Source organism: Nymphaea colorata, chromosome 2, assembly GCF_008831285.2.
Source record: "Nymphaea colorata isolate Beijing-Zhang1983 chromosome 2, ASM883128v2, whole genome shotgun sequence".
Lineage (NCBI taxonomy): Eukaryota > Viridiplantae > Streptophyta > Magnoliopsida > Nymphaeales > Nymphaeaceae > Nymphaea > Nymphaea colorata.
Window position 1 is genome coordinate 30,512,288 of NC_045139.1, and position 22,242 is coordinate 30,534,529.

Here is a 22,242-nt window from a genome sequence, read left to right on the forward strand (position 1 = left end):
AGAAAAAAGAAACAAAACAAAACAAAAAACAAACTAACTAACTAAACTACTAATCAAGCCCAAGATTATGGTCAAATAGTTAAGAAACCATATCGACGAAGGAAAACATCATGGCCTTTCGTGATACCCATTCATGTCCATGTATAAGTGTTTAAAGCCTATGTATCAATCACCCAAAAGGTTGATGTAGCTACTTGGAGAATCATGCACCTGCGTCAGGTCCTCTGGTTGTTGCTTTTGCCGAAATCAGATCAATGGATGCGACAAATCATAAATCTTTCTGGGTTGCGAAGCACCATTCTTTTCACCATCGATCGTAACCATTCGTTATGACCGCAAGGAACAAGAGCAATCTGAAAGCACAAAGGATTCTTTTTTAGTCAAATCACTTGCTTCAAGTTTCACTTTAAGCAAACTACCTTATAAGATTAGGTTCTACCATGAGCGGTCCTAATCCATGTCTCATGGCATCCAGCAGCTAAATTTCCCGATTTGAGACAAACATGAATTTGGACATGATTCTTTTGGCTCTTTAATTCCTACACCGCGCACTTTATGGCTTTTACTAGTGTCTACATCAGCCTGGGAATCAGTATATATTAAGCAGCATTATGGGATACCAGCCCAATCTTGATGGACAAGGTGGGACCGAACGAGTATCTGATCCTATATATATATATATATATATAGAGAGAGAGAGAGAGAGAGAGATTACTACCAATGTCATGCAAAGTTATATCTAGTGGAGGTAGGATCATGTGATACTTAATTCACTATAAGATGATATTTTATAGTCATGTCACATAATAGATGGCGGGTAAAGGGCCAAATGCCAAACCTGGTTCAAATGACCTAGAAAATCACCTTCAACTATTCAAGGCTCTAATATATATATATATATATATATATATATATATATATATATAGAGAGAGAGAGAGAGAGAGAGAGAGAGAGAGAATAAAAGCTAAGCAATTTTTTTCATGACCTCCCTCTTTGTTAGAGTTGTTGACAAATTATAACCAAGATCATATTGCTCTGTGCTGAGTAGGGATGCAGTATATTATACAACCAGACAATAAAAATATACTATAAAAATTTACGACCTAACCTAAGTAAATTGCTGAGTCAACTCGCTGACCCACTAACTCGATCAACAACCATTCCAAGTCTGATTCTCAGGTTAGCCAACTATGTTTCCCTTGTTCTTGTTACCCATATCTTCTATTTCCTAGTAACTCCAGATTTCACATTTCTCTCTCTCTCTCTCTCTCTCTCTCTCTCTCTCTCTCATGGTCCGTTACATATTTGAAGTGCCATCGTTGTATAAACAAAGCTTAGGCATTGCTATGCACAAGATCCTGAGCCTGGATGCACATGATTGATAAATGTAGTGGCTCTCTGATCCCCCAGCCTGCCAAACACCTTTCTCCAGGCAGCTGAATTTGTTATAAGCCAATGAGATTAGGAAGGATCAGCATCCAAATATTATAAGAACTTTTGATGGGACATTGAGAAAAAGTTCACACCCAGTTGTGGCAGTTGAAGTATTTCAGCTTTCTTTACTACCAGACCTGAGCTTGATGGGTTTTTTTAAATCAAACTATAGAAAATACCAACGGAGGAATAATTGAGCGGTGCCATTTGCAAGTAGTTAAACATTTTATCTTTTCAAAGGGATGCGATTATGTGGATAGAACCGCATGCCGAAACCAACAGAAATATGTGAGGGCGTAGCATCATAGATTGCTTGTAATCCATAATCATTCAAACGGCCTTTATTAATTGCATTGGAATCTGTTTTCCTTCTCTTTTTCTTCTTAGGGGAAGAGAGAGAGAGAGAGTACCAACTCTGGGGACGGTGAGCGATTTGCTATGCAACTGCATGCGGGGTCTGAATTTTCTTATTAATGAAGTATATATATATATATATGTGTGTGCGTGTGTGTGGAGAGGGAGAATGAGAGAGAGAGAGAGAGAGAAAGAGACTTGTCTCAAATCTTTGATTTTATGGGTGTACATGTGTGTTAAATCATGGCAACTCGGCAGAACTCCTCCTCAAGGGGTAGGGGTTGACCAGAGGCTAGTCTTCGTTTCAAATCATCAGGGTGTCAACTTTTTTGTGCTACAAAAGAAGGGTTACCAACATGCAAGTTGAGCTACCGACATGCAAGTTGAAGTCAACGGCAGTGTACATAAATGTCGGCAAAACTCCCTTCACATTTATCAGATACCGATTCTGGGTTTGGCGTTGTTAGAGCCAACGGCAGTGTACATAAATAAATACTTCCTGAGAATTTTTGAAAAAGGCTCAAGTTTTAAAAAAAAATACCTAAAAGTTAACTGAGCGCTCAACTTTTAAAAGAAATTTTCCGAATAGCTGCCACTAAAATGGAAAAAATTAAACTGAAGAGATGATTTACAAAATCACTCTTGTAAGAGATAGTTTTGATTAAAAGGGATAATTTTATAAATTACCTTCCACTTCAATGGCTCCCAACGGCAGCCATTTGAGAACTTTTTAGAAGCTGAAGGCATATTTGTTGGCTCTTAAAAGATTGAGATATAAATTGTTATTTGCTTGAAAGTTAGGCGGCTGTTTATAAATTTTTCTGCTTCACCACCACAAACTGTTCAATCAACAAGAATATGATATTCAAGTGACCATCAGGACGACAACGTGACCGTCAATGACATGTTTAAGAAATATTATGTTTGTTCATTTGCAAGTTTTATTAGACAGTTTATCATTATATATATATATATATATATATATATATATATAGGAACTGGATTCCTGTAGCTCTCATAGTTTTGACGAGCGATCAGCCGATCACCAGATACAGTCAAAGAGACCGCAAATAGAAGACTGAAATGAAACCTCCAGCACAACCGTCGCATCCTTGTCCCTCAACAGTCACCCAAATAAGAGAAAAGGGGGTCATACATCGCATTGGAATTGACTCAAAAAAAAAAAAAGACAGCATGATAAACAGCAAAATCTAACTTGAACCTTCCACCAAAGGCGAGAGGAAACAGCAAATAAACTTGACCAACGTAAGAAAATTGACCTGCTAATAATCCGTCGATGTTGATCAAAAGATGAACAAGATTGGGTTTATTTCCAAATATTGGCTATCTTTCCAAAGCTTTGAGACACGATAACATAGCTGGTTGGATTGAGCCAGAATAACAATAACACGGCTGGTTGCAGCTGGGTTAGGAACACAGGAAGAACATGTCTCTAGTTCTATTTTCATGCACCATATTTTTACATTTTAAGTGGTAGGGCAATACCTAAGTTAAAATGCACCACACAGCATGCATGATACCGCCGATGCAGGGAGAACCTTCAAGCCTTTTAAAAGGTTGGCTCATCAAGCGAAGTTTGAGTAGCTCGAATGGTCTAAAGTTTCAAGCCTGTGCATGCCTTGTTTGGGTTTGTAGTTAGACAGTTCAAAACGGAAAAGTAGTTCTGCTTCAAAACTAAGAAGGACCACGCCTTCCTCATCCAAGTGCTATAACCAAAACCGTCGTCGTAAAGAAAATTTTTGCGTCGTTGGAATACTGTTGACTGCTTGAAAATTTTCGTTTGAACGGTACAGCTCAAAATCTTACGCTATCCACGGCCAATAGAGAAGTTATGTCCTAATAAAGACGTCTTGATTCTGAAAGAGCAGCAACACGCGGGTAAACGGAAAAAAAGGTTGAGATACACGCAGCGACTGGATTTATAAAATAGTGCGGCTACCAAGGAAGCAATGACCGCATAAGGGCAGTCTCGTGAATGAAATGCAGGTACCCAACAAAATTCTATTCATAAAATAAAGGAGTGTGAAAAAAAATTGACAGAAAGATGATGAAGAGAAGGGCAAGATGTACCTAAGATTTACTCCAAAACTCCAATCTCTAGCAATATCTGTATTTGCACATATCATGCCTTGTCCGACGAGTTTAAAAAGAACAACTCTGCTGAATGTCATGTCTCGAAGCAAAACTATTTAAATAGACAAGAAAAGACAGATTGGCCCTATCACTTGTGGAACACGAAAATGGGTAGAGAGTGCAAATGCAAGTTCTGTGCCTCACTACGAGTAACTCGGGAACTGCAAGAACCAGGTAAAACCAGATATGCCAAACTCAGAAAACTCTTATCGCCCTTCCCATCGTACTCTTCAGGTACAGGCATCTCACCTATTCAACCAGAAAAGGGGTAAAATGTCAGTACCTGATGAAGAAATTCACATAAATTCACATTTGAAGTAAAAACCAAACAGAATTCAGGACATAGAAACCTTAAGGGCCATTTGGCACTAGGAACAGCCTGTGAGTGTCAACAAATCTGCCCCAAATTTGGGGTAGATTCTAAACACTTAAATGAATCTCCTCCAATTTTTGGGCAGATTCATGAAATACTCAAACAATGTTCCTAATGCCAAACGGTCCCGTTAGCTAAAACAGGTTTTAGACGTCACTCTTCTGTAATTGCCACATAAGACGGTACAAATGCACTCATAATCTTTAAGACAGAAAATGAGGGGCAAACCAAAAGCATAGATATAAAGCAATTTGGAGACAATAAAAACCAAAAAAAAAAAAAACAAGGGCTCTCTCTGTCGATAAACAGAGGTATATAAGCAACCGAAACAAATGAAAATTGTTCTGTGAACCGTACCATACTACCAAGGTTACTCAAGAGAGAAAAAAACAAACGGAGACCATGACATGGGAAAGTAGTTGAATTCTTTCAGGAAAATAAAACAACACTTACGTTTTGCCAATTTTTCTTCAAGAGTGATACGAGGAAGTTGACACTCAGTTGCACATTCTGAATAATCTGCTTCTCCTCCATGGCACAATTTCCAACAGCAACTCCCATGCAGAGGACCTTCTTAAGTTGGAACTTGACCATAGCTTTGGTTTCATTTACTTTTGCCTCCAGAGACTCCTGATGTGTAACAAGCGTTGGAAACTTTCCAGCCTTGTTAAGTCCTGGACCAAGAAGCCTTGGAATCTGCTTGATGACAGCTTCAGATGCAAGAAAAGCATGGTACTTCTTAGCAAGCTTTTTTACCAGCTTCTTGTTCTTGTTCATTTTCTTCAAACCTTCAACATCCATGTAATCCAGTCCGATCTTCTCGGCCTGCAATTTGCCCACGAGACTAAATCAAACATTTGATCCACCATGAACATTAACATTCGGATCTGAAACACATTAGAACACTTCCACACGCTTACCTCTTCCACATGCTGAGCATCTCCAAGCATGCAAACTTTCATTTTTGGACGGGGAATGTGAGGTAATTTCACAGAGCCACTGAAACGTTTGTCCTTCTGCGGATCATAGTTTTTCAAGCCAATTTGAAGCTCAATTGTCTCAGTGAACTTCCGCTTTTTCTCTTTTGCCTCACCAACGACCTGAGTGATAGCTTCCCTCAACGCATCACTCTGGAGCTTACTGTGAATCATTGAACAAACAATCAATTGTGAATTTTCTACAAACATGTCCTAGAAAAACAAACTACATTTGAAAATACACAGAGAACAAGCAAACACGAAAGTTTGTAAAGGGTAAAGCACAAAAATGAACCCAATGCAACAGGAAGCAGGAAATGTTAGTAAATGCTGCCTCTTTATAAGTGTACTAAAAGAGCACAAAACAAACAGACATATGCCTTACACTCTAAATTAATAAAGTGAATCCACATATCTGTCAGTTGTCACAATAGCCAAAACCATTCTTGCCAAAGCTTTCCTCAAAATTTCACAATTTTGAAAATATAGATGACAAGAAAGGTTAGTATTATACTGCATCAGTTAGCTCACACTTGTCACCTGGACTGAAGGTTTTTGATCCTGCACTTACATTTCAAAATCCTCAACCTTAACGCCATACTTTTTGCTGAAAGACTCACGTGTAATTGCTATTTAAATGAGTTCCACCTCAGTTCCTTGATTGAAGGTTATACATCCAGGCCTTCCATGTCTTGAACAGCCTCTACAACGTTGTAGAGCTCACTTTAACACCATAGGCACACAAGTCATGCTCCCAAAACCTCTATAAAACCTTTATTTTCAACTTCCCAACTTAATAACCACCTCCTCTTCAATGTTAACCGGAAACCAGTATATTACTATTGCCCATACTACTGATTTCCAAGCAACCACAAGCTAACGCAGAATAGCAATTAGTATAATCAGAAACCTACTTGAGAGATTTCCTCTCTTTCACAACTCACTTTCTGGGCTAGGATTCCACAAGAAGCGAGATGTGACTCAAAGCCTTGACCTGTCTTCAAAAACGGCATCTTGTCCTACAATAGCTTAAGGTACAAATTATGTAGCAACAACAGTAGCTGACTTACCTAGGAATCAATTCGTCTATTGAATGCAGGAAAAGAGGTAAGATCTTTGCAAACCAGCACCTATTGGGTAGTGTTTGGATGATAAGGCGGCAAAAACTTGTTTTTAGCCTCATATGCCAATAACCTGGTTCTCATTTTGTGTGAATGAAACAACAGGACTGATATTAGAAAAAATTGTAAAAAGCATTTTTACAATGGTGGTTATTTTCCAGCCAATTACTAGTCCGAAAATGTACTAGTAAGCCTACCTATGCCAGGTTACCTTGCCAGCCCTTTTGTGGAAGGTAATGGACGGAGTATTCAAAAATCTGGCCAAAACTACATTTTTTTATAACATGCAAGAGTTCTGGTATCCACCGGAAAAATGTGGCCAGCACAGGTAGCTTGTGCTGGGCAACCAAAGACGGCTCATTTACCAGCAGGCAAAACAATAAGACAAAAAAGAGATCAAAGTTCAAATTTTTTCTGCCCATATCGGTTAGACCAAGGCTTGATATCCATCCCATCACCGGCAATGTTAAAGAAATGGGAATAGCATCTGTGACCACATCCCCCTCACCCAACCACTGCCCCACCCTAACCAAGAACACACACAAAGGTTTTGGCATTCTTAACCATCCCACCATCAGAGGGAGTGGCTCCCACTCTCCCTTTCCGATCAGATCTCTCTCACGCAGGTTGCTCTTGTTCTAAACTTCAGAGAAAGAACATCCAGGCAACGAGTAATCTTTCTTGGAGCCTTTCTTGGGTTACGAGTTATGACCCAATTTAAGTAAAACTTAGATTTGGGCAAACTGAATAGGCAGCTAACCAGGTTTTAGTTGGCATTACCACATTTCTAACCATGTTTATTAAAATTTATCTCTATTTATTTTGAACTGGTACAAAGTCTTTGGGGCTTGAGATAAAATTGTACCTTTGAGTATGACACGGCCTCCCCTTCTAGAGATCTCGTGACAAATTAACGATAAACCTCCACCCCAAGCCCGGCTCTCCACAGAAAGAACTAAGTGGTAACGCATCCTTTTGCAATTGTTCGAGGTTTATTTCTAATCGAGAAAGAATAACAACAGCCAATATAATTCTGGAATGCTACCCTCAATGGAAACAAATCACATTGTCGCCATCCAACACTCTAAAGGCAAGCAAATCTTAAGCGAACTCAGAAACACTGAAACTTGAATGGTGTTCCCGAAACAACGCCTATTCCACCGCCTATTCCACCAGATCACAACATCGTATTCTCAGAATAAATTAAATTAATCAACAAATATCCAGCAAAACAGCATCGAAGTCATCCAGATCGACCAACCAGTTCACCTCAACATCCATTTCAATCGCTGGATACAACTGCATGTCATTCGAACGCGAACCAGCCATTTTCTCCAGACCATAATGACAGTAACTCTCCAAAAAACCACTCAAAAATGGCGAAACTAACAGAGTGTGCAATCCATAGAACACATGGCCATGCCTAAGTAAACTGAATCAATCGAATCCTATCGACACTTAGAGGAAGAGAGAATTAAAAACCAAAATACCTCATCCCAGCTTCTCAGCTGTGTCTTCAAGCCTGGTAAAACAAAACAACAAAGAAGAAAAATCACACATCAGACAGAAGAACCCAACACGAGTTGTGCATTCTCAACAAAGACAACAAAAAAGAAACCACAAATTAAAGCGATCAGAAAAGATGAAAACGAGGGAAAAGAACCACAAATTGCAACACCAAGGGACCCGATTGGAAGAAACGAAGAGGCCCTTAAAATCGTAGAAATCAACCCCAAAGAATTCGAACCACGAGGAATCGACAGAAACGGAAAATGAAAACGAAAGCATGAACTCGGAGGTAGGTTCAAGAGGCAACTCACCGGCGGAACCCGATGGATCGGGGAGAGAGTGGGGAGGGAGGGGACGGGGAAAGAAGCAACGAAGCGGAGGCGATTAGGTCTAAAACCCTAGAAGGTCAGAAACAGGATATAAGGAAATTCTACATAGAAGAGAAATGGACACATGAGGACGTCGCCTATATACTCTCAGATGAGGTCATTTTATTCACCGTTCCGACCTTAGATCGACGGCTAGGATCCTCAGAATGGAGCATCCTACGAGACGTCGATTAACACGAGAGGTGAAATCTCGACCGCTCAATTTTTAGATTGGATCGTGCAAGTCAGAGCAAGCAATACCACTTATTACTTATTAGTGGGCTGATGTGCGCTATTTACATATTGGTACCTTGTCGATTTTTGTTTATTTATAAATGAGTGTCTTTTAGATGTGGAATTTTAAATCTAAAACATTAACAATTTATCTAGACTAAAACCTGAATCCAAATTTCATTGTTAACATTTCGCTCTGGTCTTGAACAAAATTTTACTCAAGCATTTACGAGCACCTAAACAAGATCTGCATCTGCTGCCTTATTTCAGGACTACTTATGAAACCAACCTTGTAGATCATACCTAGAGGGTCAAATTTTTTCTGAATAATGCAAGATTATTAAGCTTCCATGACTACTTATATATACGCTTTGAGGCAAACAAACTGGAGTTATAGTAAATTATCACACCCTCTAGGAAGGGGATGTTCTTTAGAAGTACACTAAGCTGCTATTGATTCGTAAAATTTATTTGTATATAAATTTTTCGAATTTTAGTTTAACTTACATTAGAAAGTTTGAAAATTTCTATTTCGTCTCCTATTAAAATTTTGAAACTAAAGTTTGATCTGATACAAGATTTATGTGCACACTGTATTGATCGAAGATCGAATTTCATAACATACCTCAACTGGCACTAGCTTGAGTTGAGTTAATTTGATGAAAATGGTTGGTTTTTGCTATTGATATCTTAAAATTAGATGGTAGATGTTTTTTTTTTTTATCGATGGAAAGTTAAGTAAGACCATCTAGGTACATTCACAAGACAAGACGAAGAATATTTCTTATGCTTCTTGAAGGGAAAAAGAAAATCATTTTTGCTGCTTTTACAGTTGGCTTGAAAACAAATAAATACAGAGATGTCTTTAGTTCTCTCTCCGAAAAACTTGAAGGCCTGCTCTCAACAATATTGAAAAGATGAATATTTTCTTATTATTGCCAAATATTGTGCATGTTGTTTAAAATTTTCCCCTTTCTTAATTAATTAGGGACGCGTTCTTAAACTCTTTTTTTCTCTCAGTCCTTTCTTTACGTAAACAAAACTAGAGACATCTTCTCCAGGACATGTTTAATGTTTTGACTTATTTGTATTCCTTTGAGTGTCCACGGTAACAAAAACACGGCGTTAGTGTTTCATAAATCTTTTTTAAATATTTGGATAGATTCATCAAAGACTTTCAAAAATTAGGGCAGATTCATATAAAACATTATCGCAGTGTTCGATGAATCTACTATAAAAAACAGATTTATCCAAAAACAAATTTATCCATTCCCTTTTGCCTATTTCCATGTGTCATAGACTAATTGGAAATTGTAACAATATTGCATAAGCAAGTTTTAAAGGCATTTAATTTACCACATTTACTTACGTCTTCAATAGTATTGAGTGTTTCCCCTCCGTTCCCATGGTTTTTACATTTTTCCTTTAATGATTTTGAAATTAGGTAACTTGCTCTCGATCCTTTACTTGCCCCTTTGTGCAACCAATGCTTGTTTTTGCTTTATTTTTTATTAAAAGGCAAAGAGAAAAGCTAGTCCTGAACATTATTGGGAATAAAATAATAGTAAAAGACTGAAGAACAGGAGTACACATGCATATACTTTATTTAAACACTTTGTTCTCAATTCCACAACCCTTCTTCTGTGTACACATGCATATACTCATCTGTGGCAATTACAGAATGGGAGTGGGTACAAAGAATAAGATGGTTCTTGATAGTTTAGACGGGACAGCTTAGGCTCTGTCCGTTTGGCCATCCGAATTCCTCCAAAAATGCCAACACCACACCGTTCGACCAGCCAAAACCAGTCTGCAAAACAAGATAGAGAGGAGAAAAATCATCACGTTTCTTTTGAAAATATTGCTGTGATTTCATTGCAATCCGGGACTTATTTGAGATGATTCTAGTGCTGAGACGTGTATCATCTTTTAATAAGAGAAAAAGTTTCTTTCCCATATGTTTTTGTTCGCATTTTATGTTGTATAGATGCCCAACATTTCACGGAGGAATTTCTTAGGAAAAAAGAAGAAAGCAAATAGGCTTACGGTGCCACTGTTTCCCACAAGTGCAAGTTTTTTTACCACGCTTGGAATCATAACAGAAGCAGAAACATCCAACTAGATTACATGCTTGGAAATGAAATGACGAAAGGTGGAAACTATGAGGGTATTCTATTCACGAACACACATATCTGGAGGATGCAAACGTTACGAAAGTGACGATGCGATGGCAGGACAACCAAACACCGTGTTGGCATCCCAAGAGGTGCATTTTTTGTTATTCCTGTTTATAGGACGCTAGGAACTGGATCCCATTCCCTGGAGCAGAAATCAAACACCCTCGAATTGCCTGTCAGGTTGGTTCAGTCACATGGCCACTAGAAGGAAGATACTTTCAATTTCTCATGCATCACTGTTGTGGGCTCTATAATTCAAATAAATGAAAAGTAAAAGAACATAATACTAACTGATTAACTTTGCATCGAAAAGTTCCTTTCATGGAGGTTATGCCCCCTATTGTGTATTCAGAAACCATAAGCAATCTCAGCGGAACCTTTATCTGTTAGAATTCTTTCATGAATATGAAAACAAGTGCAATATGTTTTGTATTCAATGACGGCAAGCTGTTGTTTACCCAAAAAAAGAAGAGGGATGAAGAAAAGCTAGCGATATCTTTAATTTGGAATTCATATATGCAATAGCAACCAATTACAGAAAGTAAAAAGAGAACAGACATAGATTACCTGCGGTGAATACTCGCCACCACCTCCGGCCGTCCCACATTCTTCAACATTATATTTCTCATGCATCTTGCCTGATTGCTTGTACCCATCATAATTTATTTGAAGCCATCTCAAGGCAATGTCTTTTGCTAGGGTTTTAGCTTCATCTGAATTGGACTTTACTAAGCCTTCAACAATCAAGTGCTGCATTGGAGGCCACCCATTGGGGGCATCCCTGTAAACAAAAAGTAGGTTCCAGATCTCAGATGTTAGATGTAGATTAACCAAATGATTCATATTAGGAATAAAACTGTAGGTTACAAACCACTGTTGGCCTGAATTTGTCAGTGATGTCGAGATTCCACCTTTCTTTAGTAGTCCAGAACTGACAAGGGCACTTGCTGCTTTTTTCACCATATCACCTTTTCAGATAAGAATAGTTCCGTCAGACGTGGATCACACACATACAAGAATTTGGTGCTAAAGATTCAACACTAAGGGGAAAGTTCTTTTGCTGTATGAATAGTCGGCAGAAAATTAGCTAAAGGAGGGTCCTGATGGGGAAATCAAGGCCATATATATCAACTATCAAGCCACACAGTGATAGCCATTTACCAGGAATCGTTTCTCTACTTACAACAGGGATTAAGTGATAAATTTCTAAGAAAACAATCTCTGAACAGCTCATAAAAAAATCAAGCACATGTTTGCTGCTGACAAGTTCATGCGAGACAACTTGAGACACGTTTGTTTGCTGTGATTCATGAATTTTCTCAACTTCCCTAATCCTTTGCCATTTACAGAAAAGAATCATAATATTCACCAAATATGCAAAGTGTACACTGTTCTCTGGATGTTAAAGATCCTAACCAGCAATCACATCAAAAGCTCCAGTTTCAAATGAATTGCTTAAGGAAGCTTGATTTACAAACCTGAAGTCAGACTACCAATCCACAAAGGAACAAAATTTGAGGCGAAAACATTTTGGTTTTGGTTGCTAGCTTGCCATATGTGGGGTTCCTGAAAAAGTAAGAGAAACAAACTTGGGACATGGATAACAACAAAAGGGCATGAAGCAACATTGTCTGGAACAACGTAATAAGAATGTAAAACTCTTAATTACTGTACACCTCTGAAGTGCTTGAGTTGCCAAACCAATAATCAAGCCACTGACCCCTCTCAGTGTTCCAGAAGACTGAGTTCATTGCTTCAATCCGAAGCTTGGATGCTGCCTCATATGCTTCAGATACCGATGCATTTCCCAGAATTATTGCAAAATGTGCCAGGTCAAGCTCCATCTGCAGGATTAGATAAAATGCTTACGAGCGTAAAACTTCACCGACGAAATTTCTTTAAGAAATGAAGCATACCTTCAGAATATATGTGTTCAGGTCTACTGGTATTATTGATGTTGTTCTCAATGTCGTGAGGTCCGGTGGAGAACTGAATTGAAAAAAAAGGAGCAACCACACGTGCCCAGGGAAAAACAACAAAAAAGCAAAAATAACGTGACCACCAATCTCAGAAAATCTCCACCTTGCTTGTGACAAGATCATATTATGGAGATTCACCTCAGCTGGAACATGTTCTAGATGCAGTGATTCACTTGCAGTAAGATATACAAAAGTACCTCTCTACACCAAAATGAATAAATAAACAATTCTTTCCCACACAGCATGGTATTTAGCACAAAGAGTGTGAACATGTAAGACTCCTCTGCTCTGGTGGATATGTCGTCAAGTTGGGGATTTTGTAAACATGTAGTTTGGTATAAAGGAAAGCACAAAAACTAGAGTTTCATTGTCAACAAACCAGTGAAAGCTAAAATTAGAGGCATCAACCATTAGATTTCCTGAAAAAAACAAGGGAAGAGATGGAAGAAATTGTACTACCTCATCCATCGAGTGCTGAAATCCCATCCAGATTCGGCTGTCGAAGCTATTTCATGGTAGAGGTGCTCCTTCTCCGTGATACTTGATATATTAGAAGCAGTAGCCTCGTCCTACAAAATCAACAAAAGCTCAACTAAAAATGCATGGTCGCTGTTTGAAAATTTGAGTTGAACAAAGATCTCATGTTAGCACATACAGTTGTTCCAGACTCTGGTCTTGGTTTATTCCACCTTGCGTTATATCTGTTCAACGTGTGGGTGCGTCCTTCAGCGTCATGCACCACCACTGTGTGTATTTCTGCAAGCCAAAGAAGCAACCTTAGCGAAAAAATTGAAGCTACTGATTTATAAATGCATGAAGAAAGTCCAGTGGCTTACTTGAATTCCAATACCCGTGCTCCTTGAGCAAATAAGGGAATGTTTCTTTCACAAAATCCACATCCCCCGTGCTTTTGTATATCTCCATCACCATTGAGCTTAGAAGTGGAGGCTGGCTGCAGAGATTCCCTTGAATGTCACATCACATCCAAACTTCGGAAAACGGTACATAATTGCAAAGGAGTGAAGATTTCTGTTCGAGTGAGTTCATCCGCATCCGGATCAGATTATCTTGGGCATGATGCGTTTTTATAAACTGCTGCAGCGTCTTTAATTTGATTTAGCCAAGCCCATTTGGAATAAGAAGTTCTCTCATACAGGATGCCGACCGCGGAACGGGCGTTCCGGGGCACGCCCTGCACGGCCCGTTGAATGGAAATGGAAACTCTATGTTTTGTGAAGCGCCCGCTCCTAGGGCGGTGTTTGTTTTTGTGTTTCCGATCATTTTTGACATAGTTGACAAACTTGCCACTCAAACTCAGATCAGGATCACATTCACTCGGTCAGAGTGTTACTCCTTTAACTTGGTGAGTTGACTTGTCAACTCGATCGATTTTTAAAATAATGATAATGTAAATTACTGTGAATCGGGCGAGTCAGGGCCAAGTCAAGACGAGTCAGGGTCAAGCTAGGGCCGAGTCAAGTTGAATCAGGAGCGAGCCAGGCCAACTTTGACTCGTGACCAGTATTTTAGCGATCCGAGCTGACTCAAGCGATTCCTAAGCCAAACCGGCGAGTTTGCACTATGATTTTTGACATCTTCAATACGTGTTATCGAGCATCTTATCACTCTAGTCGAGCTTCTGTTTTATGAACTACCAAGGTCAGGGCAAAAATAGTCAGACCATCATAAAACAAAATTTGTTCTCTGTCCCTCACAGGAAACAAACATTATCAGGTCGATATTGGTGGCTGTCCAATTGATAGTTCTCTTTGAAGCTCCTTCTTCTCACAGAGTACAAAGAGTTTCTTACACTAAGAGATGTTCCTAATCTTCGTTTGCAAAATTGGAAGTCTTATCAGACGGTAGGTTCAGGGGCAAAATTCATACTAATCATTGACAGCAAAAAGCAGGGAAGTGAATTTTGAATAATACGAGACTTGGGAAGGTGATGAAATTCAGAAAAGCAGTGTGGAATGAAAGCAAATTGGTAGCAGGATTCATGCTAACTGTTTACTGAGAGCCAAAACAGCAGTAGTGGGAAGATAGATACAAGAAAGGGAGGGACAGAATATTATACCTCCTGTTGGTATAGTAGCTTCTGGCACCATTCAGAACGAAGCCATATTTCTCTATCATTGAAACAAGATTGCGTACGATTGACTTCGCCGTCTGATGCATCTTGCTTGCCAGAAGTCCCCTGCATGTTGAATGTGTCAATCCCATAGATCCACAATCAAGTCGAATTTTTTTGTTTTTATTACAGTAGGAAACTGCAGTTTGGTCAACAAATTTTACTGCTTGCCTGACAACAGGCCGCCCATTGGCACCAGCGGAATTTGAACACCAGGCGACATAAAACAATTTTAAAACAGTTAAAAAAACAAATCTTTGCATAATTTATTACTGTAATTTTTTGACTGAATACTTTACATTTTCTTTTAATTTATTCGGATTAATTTTCCGCAATTGACGATATAAAACTTTGAAAATCTCCACTAAGACGACTATGCAAAGGCAAACAAGGACCAGCCAATTCAGGAGGTGGGCCCAACCTGATGCATTAGAAGACGAACCGAGATCCAAATTTCACTGCGTGCAATTGAAAAGCGAAAGCAAAGATAAATCTCTTGACATGTGAAAAGAATAAATATCTCTAAGTTTGGAGCTAACGCAGATCAAGGTGAGAGGGAGACGCTTGTCACTTATGAGAAACTTGTAGTCTTGGTTTGTAGACCTAAGTGGATCCGATCCAATAAACGCTAAGATTTTTGCATGATCAACCCGACTCGTGAACCGTGAGGGCCCAACAATCCGATGTCACTATTTGATACCTACCAAACCCGACAATAATCAAATCAGGGTGGACTTGACTCCTAGGAAAGAACACCATTTTTTCTGCCTTCGCTTTATTAGGTGGTAAATATTATATTATAAAGGGCGACCATCAACTGCATATGGACGGAAGCAAAACTGTGTTTTTTTCAGACAAAAAAAGTAACCACTAAATAGAACATATTACGAATTCATGAATTGCCAAAAAACTAAAAAATATATTTCACAAAATTCAATTACCAAAAATTAGCCAGATTACCAGGATTAGACATTTTGAAAATTGAAATTAATATTATTTGGTAAGCCAAAATTTATAAAGCCTTGCTCAGCTCGTATCATCCGGATAGAGGTTACCGATTTTTATGCGTGGCTGCTAAGCAGAAGGGGAAAATAATAAAAATAGAAGGGAGGAGGCCCACTATCTAAGGGTTAGGAGCTAACGGAGCCGTCGATCAGCCATTTCAACGGCCCTTGATTCGACTTCATCGTCAGTGCGGAACCCATGAGCCAAGTCAATGCGCGACTCACCTGATCACCCAGTAGGAATCCCAATAGTAGACCTCCCGGAACCGCGACCCGGGCACCACCACCGGTTCGCGGAGGGGAAGCAGCGTGTGCCGCTCCGGCTCGTCGGCGACCCGCTCCGACACCTTCCTGCTGAGCAGCCTCCACAGCGAATGCACCTCCAGCGCCCATTTCCTCGCCGCCGGGTCCTCCACTCGGGGAAGGAACCCCTCCGGTTCCGCCTTGAAATCCGGCGGCACGTGGCTCACCAGGTCGCTCCCGGCGCCGTCGAAGTACGCCGCGACGAACCGCCTGAGTTCCTCCGCCGGGACGGACCCGTTCGAGAGCTTTCGGAGACTCTGGAACGCCGATCGCGTCGACTGGAGGTCGGATTTAAGCGGCAGGTCGACGTAGAGCTTTGGATCGAAATTCGATCGCCCGAAGGAGACGAGCGCGGCGGCCTGGAGCTCCTGAAGGAAGGAGATCAAAGCGGTGGAGTTGGAAGAGGAAGAAAAAGCAGGAGAGGAAGAAGAACGAAGAGACATGGCGACGATAGAGAGGAAGAAGAGAAAGGGGAAGACGACGGTTAATCGCCGTCCGGTCATGGTGCTAAATTGCTAATTCCTGGCGTATAGCGACACAGAGTGAGAGACAGAGAGAGCGGACGGAAGGTGATGCCATTACCATTAAATCTCTTTTCGAGGTTTTTTCATTATGCCCCCTAAATTTCCCTAATATACAGATAAAGCCTCTACTTTCTTCTTAACATGCAGAAGGCTCGTTCAAGTTTCAGCTGCCATACTGAAAAATTTTGAGTTGCTTTGGTTGCTTCGATAACAGTGAAAATTTCTGATTCTGAACTTTTTAAAATGTTTTATTTCAGGTGAAAATTCTGAAAGAAAAATCGATTTCCAAAATGCACCTTTGAAGATAAATTCATCCTTTGTAACAAATCAATTTAAGCTTGGTGATAATTTGGAATAGTTGTGAAGTAAGCTTAATATGTCAAATGGCCTAAAAAAGATACGGGCCATAATGAGAGATATACCAAAATAAAGAAAGTTATAAAAATTAACCTTACAAATAATGATTTTTTCTATTTTTTTTCTTCTCCAATTAAGTTGTTAACAAAAGAACTTGTGGCACCTTTAACATAACTTAAACAGCCAGCCTTGCATTAGGCTGGAATCTAGAAAGCTTAGAACATTAAATTTTTTTATTAAAGAAATACATATATTTATTCGGGGTATAGGGTAACTGGTCGGACTGACGAAGCTGTGAAAGGTTGATTGTTGAGTCGATTGAGTTGCAGGTACACTTGTGTGTTACATAACAAGTTAGGAGTATTTTCTTTGAAAATTTTTATAAAGTAAATTCTATTTAGAGTTTTTAATCTTTTTTTCACAATTTTTTTAAAATATTTTTAAAAAGCTTTTTTATTTTAGTGAAGGTATGCTATTGTTCTTTACTATATACGGTGGATTGCTTACTGTCCAATCAAGTCTTAGAATAACCACAAACCAATCCTTTAACGTATCTTCCACTCTCCTCTTACCTCTATTAAATATATATATATATATAAATGAAAATGAATCCTTAAATTATTCTTATTTTTGGATTTATATACTTGCACGGTAAGCCATTCTTGAGTGTATTCCGGGTCACATGATCCGACACAATGACACAGATATTATTATGTTTTTATTAGAAAAGTAAAAAATATGATTTACTTTCCTGAAAATTTGTTCCAATGTTAAACAATTTCTATCACCAAATAAAATTTTTAAATACTTAAATGTTAAAAGAACTCCATTGAATTGGGGTTGCGTTTTTAATTGCTCAGGTTTAAGGATACTTCGGAACTTGGGTAAGCATACGTATACTTATCAATTAGATTGTCTCGCTTGCCACCATTTGCAGTCGTCCGAAAGAAACGCAAGTCCGATACAAATTGTATCGAATCACGAGCGAAGCTGTTCGATGGGACAAAGTTTTTCCTGGAAAATCAGAATTTATCCTCCAACCGGGTCAAGTCCACGTGAACATATTACGAGTTCTTGGATCCTGAATTCCAAATTTTGCTTTCATTTTTCTCTGTGCCCTCTCATGTGAACCAACTGAATTTCTCTCTTCCGTATTCACAGTGTCAACAAATTTCAATAGTGAAATTAGTTTAAAACGTATGTTTCTTAAGCGATGCCTTCGAGTTCAAGGCACATTGATTACCGTTGCCTGAACGTTTTCGCCTTGGTTGGAGCTCCCTGTCACACATTCTTTTTCCTCGACCACTTGGTCTTTTTTTTTTTAAGAGTGACGTAAAGACCATGACGTCAGAGATGAGTGTCGCAGTCCCTTTACGCTTGGTTTAGTTTTTTAACTTTAGAATTGATTGTTTTTTATTGGTTAGATATTGAAAGATTAAAAAGTAATTTTTAACTGATATCCAAGTTCTGGTTATTGAAGTGGTTTAAAAATAAAATAAAATGACAGGACGGTTTCTAATTCTAAAATTTTAGAATTTATTTTTTTTCTCAAACTCTTGTTGGCTAAATCTTGGAAAAAAATTGAAGCGTTAAAAGTCATTGGCAAAAAGCATCGTTGACTGATATCTAACCTTTAACTTACCTCTCTCTCTCTCTATTAAATGCTAACAACGAAAGTTCAACAAAAACTTTGTTGATTGTCATTTTTTCAAGAAAGGTGTGTACGCAGAAATTTTTTTCGTATGTCATTCATATGATTAACAAATTTTTATTGACCATGAACGGCGATTCTAATCTTGTGGGGCTATCTAGGGGTGAACACGAGTTGACTCGTTAAAGATCAAATGAGTTCGAGCCGAGTCATTTGTTTAACGAGTCGACTCTTTCAAATAATCGAGTTGAGTTTAAACTCAACATGTAATTGTCGAGTCCGGCTTGAACCTTGATCGAGTTTGTCGAGTCTTAATCGAGTTGAGTTTGAGCTCCACACGTAACGATAAATATCAGTTTTATTCAAACGAGTTTGTCGAGCCTTAATCGAGTCGTGCTCAAGCTCAACACATAACTGCCGAGTCGAGCTCGAGCTCGAGCTGCTTCCGTCTAGCTATTCTTGAGCTGGAGGCTTCATTAGCCGAGCCAATCTCGACCTAACTGAACTTGAGCTCGACTCGGCTCGTGTTCACCCCATAAGAGATTGGTAGGTGAAATAAATAAAAAAAAATTGTATCACCAATGGCCAAAGTTTGATGGCGTGGAAATCTTTTTCCAGGTGGCCTTATTAATCTTGAAAAAAGTTTCTTTATGATTCAAGTCAAGTCTGAGTGAAAATCCGAGAAGATCATGTTGTAGTGAAAGGAAAAGTCATCCAAGATAACATCTTCAGTGTTTGAAATTGCGTTGTGCGGTGCAGACATTTTCTTTCTGATGAAATACAACATGTATGAGCAATCAAACACGCTCTAAAAAGTTATATGGAGCATGGGCACTATAACTCATGCAAGCCAGCAAGAGGAAGGGTTGCATGTGGATCGGATTGGTTTAGAGATTTTGTCATTTCTATGTATTGGATCGGATTTCGATCCAATTTCTAATGCATTTTGCTGTCTTAGATCCGACCCATTTACCATCCTGATGAAAAGTGGCAAGGATGGAATTTTTAATTGGCCAATAAAAAATTAAAAAAAAAGAAAAAGAAAAAGAAAAAGAAAGCACTTTAAGAAAAGTAAAGTTTTCATTTAGGGCCACATTCAGCTAAGTTCTAAAAAATTGGCCCTACTTAATTTCAAGCTTTTACCATTACCCATTTACTTAAAATTAAGGCTGCATAATGAGTCGAGCCTACTCATAAAAACTCGAGTTGAGTTCAACTCGTTTATAAACGAGCCCAACTCTGGTTTAATTTATAGTCTAGTTGAGTTCTAGTTGTAAGAACTCTGCTCTCCATGAATATGTCATGGATGAGAGATAAGTTGTTGCTAAGGATATTTGGATGTAGAATATATGTATTCTTCTTTGAATTTTCTGTTAAATGGTCATTAATAGTCGGATTAGTTCAAAGAAACTAGTTAAACGAGTTAAAAGAAACAAAACATGTTAAGTTAATAGAAACAAATTAAGCTGAGTCGAGCTCCATGCAGTGTCATATTGTGGAGCTCGAACCTGTTCTATGGAGCTTACTCGAGTTAGAGCTGAGCTCAAGCTAAAGTTTGTGCAGCCCTCTTGGAAATAAGTGTTGGACTGAATGCAGCGGAATGACGTCTGGCGTCTGCGATCAGCTCTCCTCTTACCACCAGCAGCGCGTCAACCAGTAGCCTCTCAACCTGAAGAGGCAGCACTTGGGAACAATAGAGAAGAAGAAGAAGAGATAAACAGAAGCAGAGGTGATCTGTTCACGGGTTTGCTTTTATGAGGCGCCGTTTAGGAAAATCCATCGATTAACCCTAGATCAAAGAATATCTGGGCATATATAGTGCCGCCTCATAGGTTTTTTCGTAGCCCAATGAACGGTTATGAAATTAAAGCTGTAACTTCAAGTGGGCCCCTTATAATTAGGAGATGAATATGTAACAATAAAGTTCGGTTAGCAAATGTTAGGCTCTTTTCTAGGAGCGGAATTGTTTTTTTAAGTCAAAAGAGGAACGTGAAAAGCATGACATTTTACATCTTCGAATATTTGCATCTTTTAAGACGACTTCCATTAGTCCACATTTCTTAGTTGAATTAACTTAGAAACATGAAAATTATTATTCTATAGTTAGGGCAACGTTTTCAAAAGCGCCTCGTCCTCTCCACAAAGTTTCACATGTATAACATATCTTACTTTGGAGGACGAAATAAATTAATGGCAGAGACTTGGATGGCACCAATTTTCACTTGCATTTAGTTGTCCATCATGTTGTCCAAATTTAAATGCGATTGATTGATGTGGATGTTTCCACCCTTCGACAGAAAAGTTATTCAATAATAATTTCTTTATCAATAGCCTTTAGTGTGTAAAAAAAGATGGTTGAAGAAAAAAAGTTGAACATGCAAGAGTCCACTTTTTACTGTAGTAAAAAAAGGTTTTCTCCTCTTTCTTTTCCCTCTTCCCCTAGTTTTCTTGGGGAATCTTATATGGGGCTAAGTCCTTGAGCTTAGAGACTTAATATTTTATCAAATGAGGTAAAACTCAATAAAACTCAATACTGTTTTCGCCCCCGAGGTCGTAAGATTTGATATGGAGAGGAGCTGCTTACACCGTTATGGATGTCAACGATCGATTTTGGGTTGGATATATCCTTAATCATATCTGTGTTTTTTATATTTAGATTTCAATTCAGATTCGAATTCGAATAAAAAAAGTCATATCTGAATCCGAAATCCAATCCACATCTAATTTTTATATTTATATCTAAATCCAATCGAAATTTTGAATCAGATTTTACCAATTTTCAATATTTAATAGTATTAGATACAAGATATTTGTTTAAAAATGAATCCGATCCAATATTTATGTATATCAGAAACTAAATCCAATCAAATGTCATTTATTAAATTAGAATCCAATCCGATTTCTTAATTGAATGCTAATTTTTTTTTATATCTGATTTTTTTTAATTAATTTGATCGAATATTCGATTCAAGCCCCCAAATTATCGAAAATATCCAAATAACTTTTCACAGCATTATTAAACTTCCCAATGAAAAAAGTTTTCAAAAACTGAAAGCTGTACCGGGTTTGCTTACCTCATACTCTTGAAATCATGGATTTGATGTGGCATGTTTTGCTGACGTGATGTGGCAATAGATTTATTGTACAGGTTTATCAAACTAATGATACTTGAAGTTTTTATTTCACCTTTTTATATTGAAAAAAGGTAAGATTTAAGATTGAAAAGGAAAATCTGATCTAAAATCTAAGGTTTTCAAATCTTGAAAATTTGAGACGCACGGGTTACAATAAGTTCAAATCGATATGGAAAAACGCAATGTATTAGAAGTCAAATCAAAATCGGATTGGCCACAGTAGAAATTGAGGAAATCTCAAAATCAGACACGAACCACTCGCAAATCTAGCGTAATACAAAAGGAATCAGATTACCAGTTGGTTTTGGAGTCCAAGATAGTGTTTCTCCATGACACAAAGACCAAAAGGATAAGAAAGCAAACGATATCCTTGGGAATCGACGAACGTGACGAACCTTGCCTCTTTTCTTCTTCCAATGCAACTTGGTGGCCGTCACTACTCCACCATCAAAAGCGC

At 38.5% G+C, this 22,242-nt stretch overlaps 2 protein-coding genes across 2 annotated transcripts; both read right to left on the minus strand.

The window, feature by feature from the left end:
- Nucleotides 1-3,858: 3,858 nt before the first annotated feature.
- On the minus strand, nucleotides 3,859-8,360 carry LOC116249086 (60S ribosomal protein L10a). Its single transcript, XM_031622211.2, has 5 exons — nucleotides 8,235-8,360; nucleotides 7,905-7,936; nucleotides 5,237-5,456; nucleotides 4,770-5,141; nucleotides 3,859-4,192 (listed from the first exon to the last, which is right to left on the minus strand). The coding sequence occupies exons 2-5, from the start codon at nucleotides 7,907-7,909 to the stop codon at nucleotides 4,139-4,141; spliced, it is 651 nt and encodes a 216-aa protein (XP_031478071.1). The 5' UTR covers nucleotides 7,910-7,936; nucleotides 8,235-8,360; the 3' UTR covers nucleotides 3,859-4,138.
- Nucleotides 8,361-10,090: 1,730 nt separating this feature from the next.
- On the minus strand, nucleotides 10,091-16,672 carry LOC116249078 (probable trehalase). Its single transcript, XM_031622201.2, has 11 exons — nucleotides 16,042-16,672; nucleotides 14,759-14,878; nucleotides 13,518-13,633; nucleotides 13,337-13,437; nucleotides 13,141-13,250; nucleotides 12,619-12,691; nucleotides 12,379-12,546; nucleotides 12,181-12,268; nucleotides 11,574-11,670; nucleotides 11,270-11,483; nucleotides 10,091-10,335 (listed from the first exon to the last, which is right to left on the minus strand). The coding sequence occupies exons 1-11, from the start codon at nucleotides 16,620-16,622 to the stop codon at nucleotides 10,246-10,248; spliced, it is 1,758 nt and encodes a 585-aa protein (XP_031478061.1). The 5' UTR covers nucleotides 16,623-16,672; the 3' UTR covers nucleotides 10,091-10,245.
- Nucleotides 16,673-22,242: the final 5,570 nt, after the last annotated feature.

Excerpts from the sequence above, each read along its gene's own strand:
- LOC116249086 (XM_031622211.2), bottom strand. Across the intron at positions 5,142-5,236 it reads ATGCTCAGCATGTGGAAGAG|GCCGAGAAGATCGGACTGGA; the intron begins GTAAGCGTGTGG and ends GGCAAATTGCAG. Across the intron at positions 4,193-4,769 it reads TGAAGAAAAATTGGCAAAAC|GTGAGATGCCTGTACCTGAA; the intron begins GTAAGTGTTGTT and ends CTGGTTGAATAG.
- LOC116249078 (XM_031622201.2), bottom strand. The coding sequence starts at position 16,622 with ATGACCGGACGGCGATTAACCGTCGTCTTCCCCTTTCTCTTCTTCCTC. Across the intron at positions 14,879-16,041 it reads GATTCCTACTGGGTGATCAG|GGGACTTCTGGCAAGCAAGA; the intron begins GTGAGTCGCGCA and ends TTCAACATGCAG. Across the intron at positions 13,634-14,758 it reads AGCTACTATACCAACAGGAG|CCAGCCTCCACTTCTAAGCT; the intron begins GTATAATATTCT and ends GAATCTCTGCAG.